The sequence below is a fragment of the Microplitis demolitor genome, chromosome 10 (assembly GCF_026212275.2).
Source record: "Microplitis demolitor isolate Queensland-Clemson2020A chromosome 10, iyMicDemo2.1a, whole genome shotgun sequence".
Taxonomy (NCBI): domain Eukaryota; kingdom Metazoa; phylum Arthropoda; class Insecta; order Hymenoptera; family Braconidae; genus Microplitis; species Microplitis demolitor.
The window spans coordinates 14419757-14440157 of record NC_068554.1 but is presented as its reverse complement, the minus strand read 5'-3'; the positions used below and the strand labels follow the sequence as shown (position 1 = coordinate 14440157).

General features: G+C 34.7%; 2 protein-coding genes across 2 annotated transcripts; one reads left to right on the top strand and one right to left on the bottom strand.

The window, feature by feature from the left end:
* Nucleotides 1-3766: 3766 nt before the first annotated feature.
* Nucleotides 3767-5191, bottom strand: LOC128668868 (homeobox protein 2-like). The gene has a single exon (XM_053742676.1). The coding sequence runs from the start codon at nt 5189-5191 to the stop codon at nt 3767-3769; it is 1425 nt and encodes a 474-aa protein (XP_053598651.1).
* Nucleotides 5192-12601: 7410 nt separating this feature from the next.
* Nucleotides 12602-19829, top strand: LOC128668867 (uncharacterized). Its single transcript, XM_053742675.1, has 5 exons — nt 12602-12655; nt 17488-18624; nt 18685-18811; nt 19033-19568; nt 19824-19829. Exons 1-5 carry the CDS (start codon nt 12602-12604, stop codon nt 19827-19829), a joined length of 1860 nt encoding a protein of 619 aa, XP_053598650.1.
* Nucleotides 19830-20401: the final 572 nt, after the last annotated feature.

The window sequence follows — 20401 nt, the reverse complement described above, 5'->3', positions numbered from 1 at the left end:
ATTTTGTCAAAGGGTTCTGCAGGAGTATCCGTGATGATCATTGGTTCTTTAGTCTTGATCCGGACTAGTTTTTGTTCCTGACAACTTCTGCATGTACGAATAAATTCTGTGATGTCATCTCTCATATTTGGCCAGTAAAAACGTTCACGAATTCGTCGGTACGTTTTAGTTATACCTTTATGACCACCTGTTAGGCTTTCATGATACTCCGCGATGATATCCTTGCGGACATCTTCGTCTGGTATGGTTACACTTCCATGACAAATGGTGAGTGAACATTCACAGTCATCTAAACATTCCTTAAGAACATCAGTGACAAGTGATTGGCTCAACCCTTCGAGCATATCTCCTGGTTTTGAGATTCGCAAAGTTTTTATGTTGTAGTGGTTTAGTACATTTTTGACGGTTTTTAATACATCTTTCAGTTCTTGTATGGAAAATGAGTCAAAATGGTTCCTTTTTAACACTGCACTGAAAATTTTATGTTTACCGTGTGATGTTATTAGTACTTGATTAATTTTTGGTTTCTTCAATTTCAGATCCTGTGGATCTATCTTGTCTGTTTCTATCAGTAGTCGCGATGTGATGGTTGTAAGTTCACAATCAGCAGAGATAAAGTGCAAATAATTATCTCTGAAATACGTCAAGTTTTCATTCGTCGTGTGTAAGGATATCTTACTTTCATGGTTCTTTATACCAGGGTAAAATAATTCACAAGGGACGGTATCGGCTATGGATTGTCTTTTTATCGGTGGTGGTTGTTGGATTTCTTCATCTGCATGAACTTCTTCATCCGTGTCTGAACTCGAATGGATTTCGTCAATCGGTGGTAAATTAGCCCATCGTCTGCTTGCTGCTCCTCGGGGTACTTCTTCATCTACCTCTGATTCTGTGGTTGATCCTTCTGAAGTAACTGCAGGGGTCGATCGTCCTACAGGATGTCGAAATGTTACGCCAGATGGTCTGTGGGGTTGTGCTTCGGGTTTCCTAGTTGGAGGTTCTGTTCGTGGAGATTCGTAAGTTGGATCTTCAGCACGTCGATCCCAGTAATAATTATCATTTCCTGAAGATGGTCCAGGTGATACTTCGATAACGTTTTTAGGCGGTGGTACTGGTATCGGTTCAGTTAGTGAAGGAGTTTCTTCGCCTGATTGATTATTTACGTATGTGAGTTGATAGTCAGTTGTTCGAGTTTTGGTAGATAATGGTCCTGGTTTTTCAGAAACTTTAGAGAGTGGTACACGATTACTAGCGAGACTCGGAAAAGCACTGCTTCTTGCATGCGGTACTGGTGGTGTTGGATCACTTGGTTGACCAGCATCTGGTTGTTTTCGAGGTCGACCAACTTTACGATTCTCTGTTGGAGTCATTGGGATTTCGGCAATAGTCTTTGTACGCCTGATGAGAGGTGGTTGCGCTAACGAGGGGTTACTCGCTAATCTTCTTAATCTTACTCTCTCACCTATAGTACTGGCGTTTGCCTCTGCTGCTTTTACGGCGGATGATCGCAGCCGTTCCAGGTGTCTGGCAATTGAACTAGATTGCCTCGCAGCTGTTTCAGATTTTCCTGTGGGGACTATTGGCAAAACAACAGGATTCCTTGATAATGCATCTGCATTTACGTTTAATCTTCCTGGTTTGTAATAGAAAACATATTCATACTCTCTTAATCTCGTTCTCCATCGAACTAACCGTTGTACTGGCGGCTTGACGGAGTCGATCCATTTTAGTGGTTCATGGTCACAGACGAGAGTGAATCTTCGACCATATAAGTACGGTCGAAAATGCAAAATACCGTAAATAACTGCCAAACATTCTTTTTCGGTTGTTGTGTAATTTCGCTCTGCATTTTTGAGAAGTCTTGATAAATAAGCAATTGGTCTGTCTTCACCAATTTTTCCTTGGCTTAATACCGCACCAATGGCGAGATCTGAAGCGTCAGTAGTTAAGATAAATGGTTGAGAAAAGTCAGGATATTGCAAAACTGGAGATGTACATAGTGCCTTGCGTAAGTCGTCAAAACTTTCTTGTTGAGCTGAAGTCCAGTTGAATGGATTATCCTTTTTCAATAGTTCTGTTAATGGTTTCGCACGGCCTGAGAAGTTTTCAATGAAGCGACGATAATAACCAGCTAGTCCAAGAAACTGTCTGATGTTCGTAACTGTCTTTGGTTTTGGGAACTTTTCGATAGCTTCAGTCTTCTTTGGATCTGGACGTACACCGCCATTGCCAATAATATGACCAAGATATGCAACTTCTAGGTTTAGAAATTCACATTTATCTGATTGTAAGACTAAATTGGCTTGTTCTAGTCGATTGAAGAGTCTTCGGACACGTATGCCGTGTTCTTCGAGTGATGATGCGAAAATAACGACGTCATCGAGATAGACAAATAGCTCAACGTCTTGTAGACCTAGAAGAACTCGGTCCATAAGTCGTTGAAAAGTTGCTGGAGCATTTTTCAGTCCAAATGGCATTCTGTTATACTCATAGTGACCATTTGGTGTACTGAATGCAGTTTTCTGTTGATCCTTTGGATTCATTTTGATTTGATGAAATCCACTAGCTAAGTCGAAAACTGAAAAATACTTTGCTCCCCCTAGTCTATCGAGAATCTCAACTATGTTCGGGAGAGGATAAGCATCGCCTATGGTTTTCTCGTTTAATTGTCTAAAGTCAATTACCATACGCCAGCGCTTATTACCTTTCGAATCTGGCTTCTTTGGGACTATCCAAAGGGGTGAATTATATGGAGATACAGATTCAGATATTACACCATCATTCAGTAATTTATTTACTTGTCGAGCGATTTCTTCCTTATGTACAGGTGGAAAACGGTACTGACGGACTGATATAGGAATTTCATCGGTCGTTGGAATCGAGTGTGTCATCATTGTTGTAGCTGGAAGATCATCTCCAGGAAGATGAAAGAGCATCGGAAATTCTCTGATAAGCTCATGCACATGCTCTCTTTCCAAAATATTTAAATGATCAAGTCGGAGACTAGCACAAATGTGCTCGAATCTGTCCTGACCATTTTCCGGTATATCGCTATCTTCAGAATCGTCAAAGAAATCCTCTGAACTCCCATCGCATTCGAAGGGAATAATTTCTTGTGGTGGAACGACTAATTCGATATCATCCTCGTATGCGTTTATCGCGTAGACGTAGCAAGTACTGTCATTGTTCGTGACCAAAGCATTACCAATGAAAATATTTTCGCGAGTTACAATGCGAGGTAAAAACCCAGTTTTCAGATCTGTCTTACGAAGATTAATTGGTATTACTGTTCGAGTTCTAGCTTTTAAAAAGAATACTGAGGGTTCGTCTTCACTTCGAAACATAGTTACCAGGGGTGTATCAAATGGTTCACCTTTGGTATTTTCGAGCGGGATAGGGTTTACGGGTTCGGAATCTGCGACTATGGTATTGTGATGAAAAGATATTTCAACCTTTTCTTTAGTTAGAAAGTCTATGCCGATAATTCCATCGGTTGGAATGGGCAATGGGTTCTCGAGAACGTGAAATTTCTCGGGATTTGAGAAGAAGGTAATTTCTGTGGTTCCTAAAGTATCGAGTCGCTCAGTAGTGATTCCCTTTATGGATACTGAATCCCAGGTATCAATTACTGTACGAGGGGCCAGTGCGTCTTTTCTGATAACATTTATGTCAGCTCCTGTGTCGACTAGAAAACGAGCTCTGCCGTTTCGCAACTCAGGGGCTGTTAGAGTAACGACTGGTCCTCTACCCTGGACTTCAGACCACATTACGAATTTTCGACGGTCAGGAATCTGATTGATGATGGACGCGTTTCCGTGGGGTTCGCGCTGTTCGACGTCGCGTCGTTCCGTCGAACCGCGTTGGAGTTTAAAGGTTCCTTAGGTGGTGCAGGAGAGGTTGGTCTTGAATTATTTTGTTGGTTTTGTGGGTTACTATTGTTACTGTAACTTCCATAATTATTTCTATTATAGCTATTATAACGATTGTTACCGTATCTTTGATTATTATTGTCATAATTGTTACGATTATTGTAATTATTGGAATTATTGTTGCTATAATTGTTATTAGGGCTATGCTGATTGTTATCTTGAGGAGGGTAATTTTGATAATATGGCGGATTATATGGTGCTGGAGGTGGATATGCTCCAGGAGGTGGGTATTGATATGGCATAGGAGGTATATATGGAATTGGAGGGAAATAACCCGGTGGAGGATAATATGGATAGTAGCTTCCGGGTGATCGGCTTCGCGAACGATAGGGTGAATTGCCACGCTCAGGATAGTTGCGTTTATCGCGTGGTGGTGTCGTATCCCGCACCGGAGATCTACTGTATGAATTAGAAGGTCTGTTATTGTCTTCGCGAGTAAATCTGAACGGTATGGTATTTCGACGTTCTTCGTCTTGAAAGCTAACCGTTCGAGTTCTACGCGGTAAATCAAGATTTGCTGATTCGGACTGCGCGTAGGCTAGATAATTGGAATTACGGTGAGAGCTACCTTTCAGGTCTTCTTCGAGCCGTAGTGCGATTTTATATGCCTCGTCGAGAGTATCAGGATTTTGTACACTTACTCCGTATATTAGGTCGTCTGGTAGTCCGCGTTTGAATGACTCGAGTGCTAATCCGTCTAGCATTTTCTTCATCGCATTTACTTCGGCTACATTATTAAAGCTTTCGTTTAATGCGGTTATTGCATTAGCGCGAATTTTCTTTATTCGAGTATAGTAACTCAGGATTGATTCATTTTGTTTAAGCCGAATGGCTTGGATATCCGCGCAATATTGTGGGTAAGTCTTCTTAGTGGCGAAATATTCTTTAAGCGCGTCTCTAAGAGTATTCATTGTATTAATTGTCTTATCCGCGATCGCGTCTCTAGCCGTGTCCTTGAGTTTAGATTTTACTCCGTTAAAATAAGTGTTTCTGAGATTATCTGGTACGATTGTAAGACCGTTTTCTACATCTAGTAAAAATGCTTGTAAAGGCATGTTTTTACCGTCAAAACTCGGGACTTGCATTAACGCCTGATGCAATGTCATACTTTCCCCGAGGGACGTGATCATTTGATCCGTAATATTCGCATGTCGGGTGATATTATGGACTTGTTGATCTAAGTCATTATTATTAGCCGGTGGGTTCAACCCGCCATTGCCTCGTGGTCCCAAGTTTTCGCCGTTCTCTTCGTGGTCCGACATTTTAATTGATTATTGGAGAAGGTTATAGAAGTAATATAGAGATAGTAAGAATGTGAATTTTGGGTTAGTAGTATGAAGTTAGCAAGAAAACTATATCCGCGGTAGTCAGACGCAAGTAAAAATTGCGTTGGTTAGAGCAAAAATTTATTCACCGATTAATTGTTGCGAAATTTAAATAGCTTGTACTGAGTTTATAATTATATTTTTTTTTGTAAAGTGAGTAGTGTTTAAGATTTATTAATTACTCGAATGAGATGTTGTGTCTGTCTGTGTTTGTTGATCTTTAGTTTTAGGATTCTTATCGACACTACTGGTGGGTGAATTATCTATTTCCTGAATGTTTACAGTATTTATTAAATTTTTCTTTCTTACAGGATACGGACCCAGTGATCCCTTATCTAGTATCGCTATTAACCTTCGTATTTGAAATTTTCTCCCGGCGCGTTTTCTGGTTCTCGTTGAATTAGATATTTCTAAGCTGTATGCACAAGGTACTTTTTACGATTGCTCCACTGATCAATTAAAGAGTAAGAGTACTTCAGTAACTGATCTAACGAAATATTACAAATTCCTATGTCTCCTTGAAAATGGGTGGGTGAATGAATAATGAATGAATCGCCTGGAATTCGACAAAAAGTCTGCGCAATTCCAATTGATTCGATGAAAGATTGAATAGAATTCGACGAAAAGTCTGCGCAATTCTAAGCAACTACAATTAATGAGATGAGTAATGAGTGAGTAATAAATGATTCAAGGTTCAACGAAAAGAATTGCAATTTCGGGTGCAAAAGGTAGCAAGTTGTTTGTACGTAAAACTTAGTAGTATTATAGAATAAAGAATCACCTGAGAAAATCACAATTTATTTTCACTGAAATTGACTCTAATTTTAATAATGGAATTTATCGATAATAAATTGAATTCTAGTCTAATACTTGCGTTCAAGGATCTAGACTTGAGAATTTATAATTGAATTGTAGAAATCGTTTGGGTATATCAACTAGTGTAAGTGTATAATTAATAAAATCTTGCGATCTATTAGCGTGTAAATATTTTTGTATAAAAGGGCACGATGGTGCGTCTTCTATGATTGCAACTAATCTTTCAATGTGAAATTTAATTTTTGTTTGTTTAGTGCGTTTTAGTGTGAGTGAGTTAGGCATAAACGTGTAGTGTGGCTAATAAAAATTATAGGCAACAATAAACTGTAAGAGTCTTTGAAGTATTGAAACTGAAAGTGTAAAACTTCCTCGGATAAGAATTTATTTTAGAGTATGATGAGAGTTAGAGAAGATTTTCGAAAATAAAAATTGCAAATAGTATTAAGAAAGAAATATAGTTAAGGTTTTAATTGCAGAGAATTTAGAAAAAGAGTTTTAGGAATAATTTGGATTTTTATTCCCGGATTTTATTTTAGTAAGAGAAAAATAAAGATTAGTATAGAAAAGGTCTTAGGTGAAAATTAGAGGATTAAGTCTTTAGTTGTTTTTAGAAGGTTTTAAATTGATTTTTGCACGTTATTTCCAAATTTCCCAAAATCGAAAGGAGTTAGCAAAATGATTTTTAGAATTTGAAATAATAGTTATAATTTTGAGAAAAATAGTTTAAATGGTCGAGTTAAGAAAATTAAATCAGTTCTATTTTAAGATGTCAAAAAAAATTTCGGTTTATGAGTTTTTAAAATTTGTAAAGAAATTTAATGAAGAAATTAATTTGAAGAATAGAAATTATTTTTGATTTGATTCCAAAATTTTCAGAATATGGAATTTCTAATTTGAGAGTTTATTGAATGTATAAAATTTATGAAATTTGTAACTTAGATTTCTTTCAAGATTGAATACTTAAAAATTACAAGTTGAATTTTAACTCGGAAATTTCAACAAGGCAGGACGTTTATTTTTGTTAAAATTATAAGAATCGAATAATATTATTAATTTATAGTGAAAAGAACAATTCACCAGCGAATCCCACCGCTGTCACCAAATTTTTCGACTGTCACGATCGGAGAGAGTGAAGGCGACGGGCGAAGGGTTATTATTAATTAATTATTTAGTAAAATTACCCATAATATTTATTTTATTACTCAACCAAGGAGCCTAATAGGACCGTCACGTGGCTAGTGTGAGAATGTTTAATATTTGGCAAGTTTTGATTACTAAATAAGTCTATTTCGTACCGAGCGGAAGTACGATAGACAATCCCGATCGTTGACCTGCGTGGCTTTAGGGTAGGTCAGGGATTTTAAAGCGAGAGGGAAGCAGGTAGGTGAATATGGGCCCTCGAGAAGTCCCTGTTCTTTTACGTCTGTCTCTTTCTGTACCCGTTAACTTAGGAATGTTAGAGTAAGAGGTATAAATAAGAGAAAGATGATTTTTAAAAAAAGAAAAACAATCTGTATATTCTTATTAAATTATAATGTTGTTTACATGTGTGTACTAAAATTAACAATTATGATTAACTTACCACTCAGCTTGAGGTGGTTTACAATCTCGCTGATCACACTCTCTCACAATTCACCACTTTGAATTTATGATCGCGGAATTGTTTTTGTTTAATTCGCTGCGACCCTGCCCGTGGCTTAGGGATTTTACTCAGCGGAATTTGATGCACTTTTCGGACTCGGAGCTACTGGGGTGCCAAGCGGATACACTCCCCTATCTGTCGAGTACGAGTATAAGTATTTAATTTTATTTAGGATTTCGATCTAGGAGTCTGGTTTCCTAGGCTATAGACCGTTACGAGACCGATGATCCTGATGAGTCGAATCGACCGCGATTTTCGCAAGATTAAAATCTAGGTATTTGGCCAAGGAGCCCGATTGCCTAGGCGGTGGACCGTCACGTGGACAACGATTAAGATTTTATCTCTGATTCGCGGTACTAATCGGACTTGGGCCGATAGAACTAATCGGAGATTTCAACTTATAGAATTTCGGAACGAGTGACTCGAGATCCGACAGAGGTTAGTTCAGATTAGCGATTGACTGCTTTCGTTAGGTTTTCGGCAGTTTATATACTCTAGTTTTGATGGGAAAGTCGTGTGTTTTCTGATGCAATCGTTGGGTCCAGCTCATCGTTTTCGACAAACAAATGACTAAGTACGCAGTTCCGGGTATAGCTTTCTAAAAATTTAGAAAAGTCCACATATGGAAATTGGATGATATCGTTTTTGTAAACAACAAAGAATGTGTAAGTGCTCTAATACAAAACGAATGATCATGTACATAGGTCCGAGTTTAGTCATATCATTAGAACATACGCGGCGATTTCGAAATATGGAAATTGGATGGTCGTAAAATTTTTATGACCGTTGAGTTAATTAGAGGTCCGGTGCACACGTGCAGGTATCCCGCTGAGTCGCAGCTATACATATTTTTCGGTACTACGCCCGTACACGCATACACATTCTCTTATGAATGTATTGTAAATAGATGTACGCAGGTAATGTGGATGCAAGATGAGTATACAGCTAGATGACGTAGTTGGGTTTAAAAAAGGGGCTCTGCCCTTTTTGATGGAGAGAGAGTGAGACAGGTGTATTGTCTTATCTATCGATCTTTGTCTATTCTTACTCATCGTGCATGCACTTACATAGGTACCTGCAAAAGGTGAGAGGATCTTAATACGAAGATTTTGGGTGCGGCTAGTACATCTTTTCATAAAGAAAATAAAAAAAAGAATAATGTTATTTCAGAAGTTAAATCGCAATTCGTATGTATCAATCGTTACAGTTCCTTTCTCGGCGTTGTGTTGTCTTGGTCTCGTCCTGGTCTGGTCTGGTGATTGTAAATTTTCCGTCTCGTTCCAGTATTTGTCCCTTGTCTCTCCTCTTTCTCTATCTCTAAACTCTCCTCTACCCGTTCTCTCCTTCAACCTGCTTAATCAGACGCAATCAGTAATATTTATAATAGATACTGGTTAACCGCCTGGTATCTGATAAAAAATTTGAATAATTTATCGCTCGGTTCCACAGTAAAACACAAGCTTTCAATTGAATAATTTTACCTAATATAAACTCGCAGCGTCTAAATATTGGCGGTTATAATGGAGTCCCATCGTAGCGTCTCCTCAGCTGTTGAAGTTTTCCTCGACTGAACTAGGTCCGTTCGGTCTGGTCGAACGGTCACTAATGCCCGATTCTCGTTTCGGTCCCCGTTATAATTGCTCCCTCACTTCTTGACTTTGGTTGTCTTTCTTCTCCTACTTAATTCTGAGTGGGGTTGACGATCGAGCAATTGAAATTTCCACTTCCGGACGACTAGTCGCTACCTACCCGGAATACCCTAGGTGGTAATGTTACATGACCGACAGTACACATAATGGATTTTATTTTGGACTTATTTGAACGCGGTAAATTCGAATTTACCCCGTTACAAAGTTATACACTTAATTAAAGAACTATTATGTTTTGAAACAATAAACGGTACGAACTCGAACTAAAAATAAAGGGAGTTGGTTTAAAAAATTTAAACTCTTGGTTTGAGTATAGTGTACTTTCTCTGACCAATCACACGAAAAATCTCAAACCAAGATTACTAGAGTCTCAAGCCAAGAAAGTTTTCTCTTGGATTCACTCGTAGGTGCTCCCTCCTTCGCACCTCAAGGAATGAATACTCCCCACTCTCTCTCTTTCTCACACTAGCACAGCAAATGGATTTTGAGTCCACATTTTTATTTTTAATAAATTAAAAATTAGAAAGCTAAATTATTTTATTATAATAAATTAATTAATTTATGTAATTAAACAATATCGAATAATTTCTCAATTTTTTTTTGTAATTAAATTTTTTTTTTTTCAAACTTTTTTATTTTAATATTGAAATTCATTCATGAACGATTCATACGATCCGTTTAGTATTTCGGTAAAATGTCGGAACTAACATTTTCCTAAATTATTAGCGATAATATTTGTAATATTAATTCTGTGTTAAGGATTTAAAAATGTGACTGACCATAAGGCTAGTGTGGCTCAGTATGTGGGGAAAGTAAACGTTGACTGTCAAAGGCTGAGATGGCTTAATTGGTAATGCTCTCGCGTGACGCCGAATTGATCTTTTGATTCCTTTGTTAAGCGATAATTGTTTTTTCTCAATTTGTTTTAAGTGTTTACGTCATTGCGAAACTTGCCTATCCCTTATAAATGCTTCTGATAAAGTATTTATTTGCTTCACGACATTGTTTGTAATATTCAAACAAAAAAAAATTGTTCAATAAAAAAATAAAAAAAAAATATAAAATTTTTTTAGTTCGCTAAATATATTTGCTCAATTAAAGAAATTAATTTCTTAGCTGAAAAAATTGATTTTGTTTGCGACAAAAAAAAAATTTCTGAGCCCAAGAAAGTTTGTTCTTGGTTTTAAAATTTTTTTTTGTTGGTACAAAAACTTTCTTCTTTTAGTTCAAGACATTGTACCTTGACTCGATAAGGTAACTGTCTTTAGATAAGAAAAATATTTCTCGAGTTAAAAACAAACTTTCTTAGCCCAAGAAAGTTTGTTCTTGGTTTAAAACATTATTTTTCATGGTTTAAAAACTTTTTCGTTTTAGCTCAAGACATTTTTTTTTTTGACTCAAAAACGTAACAATCTTTAGCTAAGAAAAACATTTGTTGAGTTGAAAAAAAAATCTTCTTGAACTAAAAAAAAATTTTTGGGACCAAGATAGTTTTTTCTTGGTTTAAAGAATTTATGTTTCAGGCTAAGAAAATTATGTCTTCCGCGAAGGAAATAATTTCTTGATCCAAATAATTTTTTACTTCAGTAAAGTAGGAAATTTCGGTTTGGTTCAAGAAAAAAATTTCGAAGACATTTTATTTCTTGGTTCAAGATTTCCTTTTTTTCTGAGCATATCTTGTCAATTTCTATATGTAATCATTGTTCACAGACAGATAACGATTTTTCGGGGTCACTTCGGTTTTTGAATTTGCACCAAATTCGGTTTTCATACTTATGCAGAGATTCGGAAGTGTGTTATTTTCGTGATGCAAGCCTCATGTGGTTGTCTCATTTTGCGCAAACTCGAAATTTGGCATGCCTAATTAGGAACTAATAAAAAACGAACTGAAATTTTCAGTCGGGATCATAAATGTTTTTTTAAAAATTTGTTAAAAAAAAATTTTTTTGAAATAATTTTCTACATCATTGAAAAATGATTGTTGATTATTGTGCGTGTCATGTTTTTGTAGAAAATTCAACGCTCTACAAGAAAGGTCTAGTGTATTTATTTGAATTCTTTAACCGTTTAAAAGATATTCCTTGCCAAATCCCGATGCGGCTGAATTTCAAAAGTTTTTTAATAGCTTTTTTAGATTCATCAACTTAATTCATGAATTTTATAAATATTCACAAGAATTGCAGCTTATGTCAATAGAATAAACATTTTCAACTCTTTTTTGAACCTTTCCATAGATGCAGGTAAGCTTCACTTTTGGAAGAAGAGAATAATACGTTAGTTTATTATTTAGAGATAAATTAAGATTCGTTTTTAAGAAATAAACGTTCTTATCTTAGAAGTATCATCATTTATGTCAACATAAAAGAAAAAAAATTCGAATTAATTATGCATAGTCGATTAATTTTGAATTAGTACTTACGGAAATATTAATTATATTAAAAAATTGATCTGTTCGTTTGATTAAAAAAATTGGCTTTTATTGCAATTGGGATATTTTGCTGGATTTCCCAGAAAAATATACTCAATTATCAATTTTGTGGGAAAAACTTACAGTTACATTTTAATAAATCAGTTAAAAAATATAGATAAGAAATTGATTAGAAAATATTGTATACTTAACATAATCATCAAATCTAAAGTTAATACTTTTTTTTTGATTTATATAAGCTGAAATTCTTATGAATGTTTATGAAATCCATGAATTAAGTTGATGAATCTAAAAAAGTTATTAAAAAACTTTCGAAATTTAAACTCTCTAAACATAAATAAATGCAATGAGTGAATATTCACTAATTCTGAGTGCCAAATTAAATCACTTTTTGGAATTAATGATTCGATTTACACTTGTAAATAGTAAATATTCACTTATTTTTATTCAATTTATATTTGGAGAGAACACATTGAGATTCGGCAACGAATATCTTCAAAACGATTAGAGGAATCAAATAAACACATCAGACATTTCTTGTAGAGCGTTAAATTTCCTACAAAACGAAGTCACGCTCATTTATCAATAATCATTTTTCAATGATGTAGAAAGTTATTTAAAAAAAAAAAATTTTTAACAAATTCTTCAAACTTTGATCTCAAATATCTTTTAAATAGTGAAAGTTATTGCTCTAATACACTGTTCCTTTTTTGTAGAACATTTAATATCCTAAAAAAATATGCATGATGATTTGGTTAAACCATCAATGAATAATGAGATATGGTCTTTTATAAAAGAGACTAAAGAAAAAAATGGAAAACTGTGATGAGGAGGATCTTCCTATAAATATTAAGAGCTCAAATTTGGTAAATATTTTCTAGAGGTGCCTGATGAGAACCAACTTTTCAATGTCGGAAGTTAAAAAAAAAAATATTCGATTTTTGAATCACTCTAATCTTTATATTCTTTTGCTGATTAATCAGAAAAAGCAGGTGGAGGAGTATCGAGAGATAAAACTTGGAAAAGAACACGAGCACGGACGTGAGAGATAGTGGAGAACGAGGCCACGATGCGCGTGGAAGAACGAGGCAAAGGAACCTGACAAGACGAATCACCGGACGGAAACAAAGAAAGGAAAATAACGCACCGGGAAGTCAAATCAGGTGTTAATTGAATTAATGTTCTAGGCCCAGGCCAGAATTTTAATTTAATTCAAAAAAATACTTAGTCGTTCGTCGGAGTATTCCGCGTTTAGGCAATTGAGTCACTTGTGAATTAATTAGTTGTAAATTTATTAAATTAAATTTAAGCCAGACGTATCTAATCAGATCCAGGGCGTCGTTTAAAATTTCAGGCCATTGCCGGAATTATTGTGTCGTAGAAATTTCTAGGCCAATTTCGTAAAACACAAGCCAAAAATTCTGTGATCTAGTGCGCGTTAATGTAATTAAAATAAATTAATTAGATAATTGAATTAAATAATTTAATTGAAAAATCAAAATAAATAAATAAGATTGAGAAAAGAATTAAGGAATAAATAAGATTGGGTCACAAGTTAATAGACGCTGAAATCGTAAATAATTTAGATTTAATTAATTAATAATCAAAATTTATTAACAAAAGTTTATTAATTAATTATCATCATTGACAAAGTAGTAAATTATCGTAACTAAAATTCATAGTAAACAATAAGTAAAACTAAAAAAAAATTTTTAATTAATAGAAATAAAGAATTGTTAAGATAGAGGAACTTCGCGGCAGATAGTCGTTGGGTGAGTGTCGAGTGAGGGAACGCGCATGGAGGAAAACCGATGAGAATTGCGTAATAGTGGCATTAAGATTTGTGAACAAAAACTCGATTTATTATTTATTGTGATGATGATTGTCATGGCTGCTACATTCAAAAATCTTATTTTTTTTAAGACCTTTTATACGTTGACCTTTTTTATATATTACACCGAGTTATTGACGCCAGCAGTCGTACCGGACAAACATACCTACCTGAGGGTTGTCAACGCTTTACAATTAAGTCGAATTGTACTAATGGACCACGTGTATTATAGATTTATCTTTTCTTGAAATTTCATCATTTTTTACTTACCGTATTTTTAAAATTTATGTATCCGTTCCCATTTAAGAATCCAAGCATAAGCACTGTAATCTTTTCCTTGATTTTTTATCTTAAACCATAGATCACCCAACTCATGTGCACCTGGATGTGATTCTTGGAACTTAAAGAAAGCTAATGTAAACCATCAAATTTATGGTTTCCTGCACGAGCGTTGCTCGGCGACAGAATGACGCCAGAGTCATCAGCCTACTTCATAGTCAAATCTATTTCCCAGGGATCACACGTGTGCATGGGCCTAGAACTTTCGGGTGAATCCGGGTCTTTTCGTGTGGGAAACAAGTTACCACCACTTTTCATATGTGAAGACCATATAAAAAGACCATGGACTTTAGCTCATCAGTTCTTTTGGGAATAAAACTCTGAACCATACCGAACTCCGGACACTTGACGGTGTTCGTGGCTAGAGGATTGATATCCCGATTGAGCATTCGGTCACGTGAGCCCAGATCATTTGATCGGTCCTTGATTGTCGTAAGCACTCGCATAATCGGTATATTATTTTCTACTAGCTTCAGAAGCATAATCAACGCGATGTTAGCGTATAACATCCGATCATGTGAGCCCAGATCGTCCGATTGGTCCTTGATCGTTGTGAGTCGTGAACTAATATCAACCGTTTAGCATCGGTTGGAATAAAATAATTTTCCGCGTAAATTATCCAATAAATAAATTTAATTAAATTCGATATTTGTTATAAAAGTATCCCAGGCCTGTTGGCCGCGTTAGACAAAATTATCCGTGTTGTAAAATCTTAGTTTCAGGCCTTGCGACGCCAAATCACTGGCCGCATTTTCTAGTCAATTTCCAAACGTAATTCTAGTCGTTCTGTGATAATAAAATAATTCTTATAATTATAAAATAAGATTTCTAAATAAATAAATTAGAGTTGTTAAAAGACGCTAGAAAATTACAGTAAATGGTTATTGAGAAAATTGAAAGAAACGGATTATTTTGTCATGGGTAAATCGAGTGGATATTTTGATAAAAGTAGTAAGAAAATTTATCAGTGAAAAATTAATTAATTAATAATTAAATTAAAACCAAAATTAATTAATTAATAAATATAAAGTGAACTAAATAAATCAGTGGAAATGAATAAGAATTAAATAATTGTGAAAATTTTATATTGGAAATTTTATTAGTGAAATTTTTATATTGGAAATATAGAGTTCTATTATTTGGATAAAAGTTAGTGATGTCATTGAGTACAAAATAAAATAGAGTTCAAAGCAGAGTCAGTAGTTTTAAGTAAAGTTAACGGTGTCTGTGATTTAGGTCCGGTGGACAGGTTAAGTTGTTTTAAATAATTATACATCCAGGGGATGATTTTAAAATTAATATTAAGATTTACCGTCCAGGGGACGCATAGTAGTTTGTCATAAGTAACTGTCCGGGAGACGAGATAAATATTAGTTTGTCATAAGTAACCGTCCGGGAGACGAGATAATTATTAGTTTGTCGTAAGGAAAATTTAGTTTGTCATAAGGAAATTTAGTTTGTCATAAGTATATTAGTTTGCCATAAGAAATAAATATTGTCATAAGGTTGATAAAATAAAGCAAGGTGCTTAATTTGATTTGGATTAACATTATTTCAGCCTATTATACGATTCCTCTCCTCTCTCACAAAATATTACAAACGACCCTGAGTGATTAATTAATCTAATTTAATTAAAATAAAATCATACAACATCCAGTTCTGGAAGGCCGAGTTCATCTTCCAGTGGCGCCCTATTATTCGACTATAATACTAGGTGCGACCAGACTTGGCAAGAATAATCTCTCTGTCATAACCACATGCACGCAACATTTACTTTCATATTTACTATTCTAAATATTGACATTTGTAATCCTTTTGTATTTTGAGAATATTGAGTATTTAATAAATATATACTCGTTAACATAAAAATTTGAAAAACATTATTTATCAGATAATTTTACTTTAACGGTGAGATACTAGCTTCACGAGACTTTTCAGCAACCCACCTTCTTTTATCCCGTATTTTTCTACCTGTCTAGCCGCTCAGACCGATAGTTCACAGTAGGGGGTTCACATCTTACGTTTACTGCTCGACGTTTGATTGTGAAATTTAATCAGTCACATAATAAATTGGAAATCGTTTTGGGTTTTATCAATATTGTCATCAACAATATTCTGTAGGCGCAATTTAAATATAAAATAGAATAAACTGAGCATTTGGTCACGTTAGCCCAGGTCATACGATCGGTCCTTGATCAATGTAAGTACCCTTTTATTCACTAAATTTTATACGAATATCGTACCTATGCCCATCACGATCTTCAATCATGACACGATGACTAGAATGAACGTTTCAAATTAATTGTGAATGAGGAAGAGTCAATTCAAAATTAATTAATTAATAATAAATATTTTAAACTAAATTTTAACTAATGAATTTACTATAAAGCGTGGCGGGAGATATTTTAAACTCATTGTGTGTGAAAATAAGTCTAGGGGACTCGAGTGTGTGCATGCATAGATTAAGTAGATCAGGTTTTAATAAAATTATTGTGATAATTAATTAAAGTTCGTCAGGTAAAACGATTCGAAATTAATCTAAGATTTTGAAATAATTGCCAAAGGTAGTTGGTAAATTAGAGTTGAGTGCGTGCGTGTGCGAAATTCCAAAGATAGTTAGCTAGGGTTTAATTAATTATAGTCGTCAAAGGTAGTTGACATAGTTTGTACACGGTCATAACATCATAAGGTTTTACACTTTGAATTTGTTGAGTCTTTAGCTCACTATGAGTTCGGTATGAATCCCCGACTCCAGCAATTCACTCGGACGACAATCGCTGTTTATACACTTAACAATTATTATAAACATTACCCACACCTGCTCGTGTTTTACACGAGCGGTACTTCCCATGTGGTGATTTTCAGAAAAGAAAACAATTTTAAAAAAACGATTTTGAATATAAATTTAACGGTAACAAACAACTTACCTCCTCAAGTGCAATATCGAGACAGCCTTCCCGTGGGATTCTGAAGTAACTTGATTTTTTAGATTTTATAGATAAATGTGAACGAATCGGTTTAAGAGAAATAGAAAATAGAAAAAGAGGGTTGCCTAAACGTAACACAGTTTAGAACTTACGCAGGCCAGCAAGGAAAACACACTAACTTCTCAAGCGTCACAGGCTGCCTCACCTTGGTGTTCGTTGTTTTTATTACTTCGGTTCGCGATTCTGAAAGAAATAATTTAGGGTATATAATTGGATGAATTTAGAGTACAGTCAAGTGTAATTCCCAAATTGGAAGAAACACTGACGACGTGCAACGAGATGTTGGTTGAAGTTGCTGTCCTTAAAATTGTTAACGCTGCACTTTACAGCAACCGCGGAAAGAGACCCCTTTAATATATATGGCAAGTCGGATATAACAATATTCATAATCATATATGTAAGCTTATGAGTTAGCACAAATATGTATTACATAAGGTAAATGTCCCAATACCGGAACAAGACCCAATACCGGAACGATTTGATAATCATTATATTATATTTTTAAAAAAATAATTTAAAAAAAATTAAAAAAAATAAAAAGTATTATAACATCAATGATATTGACGCTGCTTTAAGCGATATTCGCAGTGGTGTACCGTTAGGTGTTACTAGTCAAAAATACGGTATACCTAAGACAACTCTTCATTCTCGAGTTAAAAATAAAGTTCCAATTGATGCTAAAAAAGGACCTAAAACATTTTTAAGTACCAAAGAAGAAAACCAAATTGTCAAATGGATATTTTTTCTTAGTGACCGTGGATTCCCAGTCACTAAAAACCAATTGCTGGATAGTGTGCGAGATTTAATTAATGAACTGGGCCGGAAAACACCATTCACTGATAACAGACCAGGACGACATTGGTACGAATCATTTTTACGTCAACATCCTGATATTGCTAAACGAGTCGTGCAAAATTTGACAAGCGTTCGAGCATCTGTAACCGAAAATTCTCTCCGGAATTGGTTTAAAGAAGTTGAAGCTTATCTTGTTGAGAAACAATTGATTGATATTCCTCTAAGTCGTATCTTCAATGGAGATGAGAGTGCTTTTCAACTATGCCCAAAGGCCGAGCCAGTAATCACAAGAAAGGGTACAAAGGCTGTTTATAAAGTTGTGAACACCAATGATAAAGAAAATATAACCACGTTGTTTATGGTGAGTGCTGCAGGTGAGATGGTTCCACCGATGATCATTTATCCATATCAACGTATTCCCCATCATGTTTCTAAACATGTTCCGAAAAGTTGGTTTATTAGTACATCACAAAAAGGGTGGATGACCGGAGAAAATTTTTTTGAATACGTCGCAAATGGTTTTTATCCGTGGTTGATGGAAAAAAAAATTGAGTTTCCCGTAATACTTTATGTAGATGGTCATTCATCCCACTTAACATTACCGCTAGTCAATTTTTGTCGAATCAATAAAATTGAATTAGTTGCGCTTTACCCTAATGCGACCCACATATTGCAACCTTTAGATGTCGCTGTATTTCATCCAGTTAAAACTGCGTGGAAAAAAACTGTTGATGGTCATAGGATAGAAAAAAATGGACAAAGTTTAAAGAAAGAAAACTTTGCACCTTTACTAAATAAAGCTTTACAATCAATGAAATCATTAAAAAATACGATAGAACATGGTTTCAAAGCATGTGGACTGTGTCCATTCAATGCTGAAGCAGTAAATTACAATATTTTTAATAAAAGTAAGAGAAATTCGGAAAATAATTCTTTTGTTGAGAGTGAAAATGTGGAATTAAAACCTGATCCAAATGAATGTCGACGAAATTTAGAGTTTTTCGAAAAATATTTCAAAATTGATGTGTTAAAAGACTTCGAAGATTCAGAGCGTGATGGGTTTTACATTGGTACAGAACAAAGTGAAGGGTTATTTGAGTACTGGATTTACTTGAAAAAAAATTGCGGTATTTATATGGTTAAATTTAGATGTAGCTAATTTGTAGTATTATTATAAGTAATTGAGCGCTTATTTTTTTAAATATTTTTTGTGTAGATTTCATAAAAATTTGGTTGCTTTATAGGGTTTAAGTTGATTAATTTAATTTTATTTTTTTACTAATTAACTTAGAAGAAAAAATTATTATTGAAGCTCTTGATGAGACATTGAATAATAATATAAACGTAAACATCGAAGAAAATGATGAAATTAATAAGAGTATTTTAATCTTCCCTTTTAATGAGACAGAGAATATAAACAATTTACCAGAAAATTATGAAGTTCTTAAATCGGATGTTGATAGTCAGGCCCTTCCGACAATTATTGATAATACATGTGCAAATAATTTAGAGTTAATAACTTGCTCGGATAAAGAAAACACTAGTATTTTGTCGATCGATGTTAATTCATCTAAATTAAGTGTTATTAAAGATGAATTTTTATTGGAAAATCCAAGTTTTAATAGTTCTTCCATAACAACAACAGTAACAACTTCTACGACAATTGTAACAACTTCCACAACCACAGCAATAGCAAGTTCTTCAGCAACAGTAACACCAACTTCTTCAGCAACAGTAACATCAACTTCTTCAACAACAGCAATAGCAAGTTCTTCAGCTATAGTAACAGCAGCTTTTTCAACGACAGAAACAGAAACTTTCTCAGCGGTAGCAACAACAACTCCAAAAATTATAATTCAGAATATTTTAAAAGGTTAGTTTATCTTGATTTTTGTTCTTAATATTCTATAACATGTGTCACGATATTTTAATATCGCGGCAGTCTCGCATCAGGTCGGTGAGCAACAGAGGGCAGCACACGCTGCTCACACGTCTCATCCGACACTGTATTATAATTATTGTTTGTTTACATGTAAGATTTTATTCAATTATTGTATTAATAATACTTCATTAATTTATTAGGTATAAATTGTATGGAAGCAGGAGATTTCACTGACTAATTAGAGTATATATCTGGATTTTGTAGCGCTGGGGAAAATAGTTGCGCATTTCATTTACGTGCTTATGATTATTTTGAATTGGTTGGCGCATGTGCGTCAACGCAACAGTTGGCATCCGTAGGTTTATTTATTATAAATAAATCTACTAGTTTTATGAATAAATCATTGGTTGATTTATCGGCAAATAATATTAAGAATTAATTATGGAAAATACAATTGGTCATTTAGCGTCGGGAACTTGATAAATTACACGGCCACAGTTATGTAGTACGTTGGTGGTACTGTAAAAAGAAATAACATGCGACAGTTGTATATCTCCATTGGTCAAAGTGAGATATACGACAAAATAGCGTCGGCCTAGGTGCCGGCGTGAGATTCACGTGCTGCCATGGTCAGACGTGGGATAGTCTCTGTAAGAGTAGCGTGTGTGCTCTGTTACATTAAACTAATTATAAATTTGTCGCCATTTGGTATTTTGTGTAGATAATATAAACCCATTGGCATTAGTTTAGCATTTGGATAACTCACATAAAGGAAAAT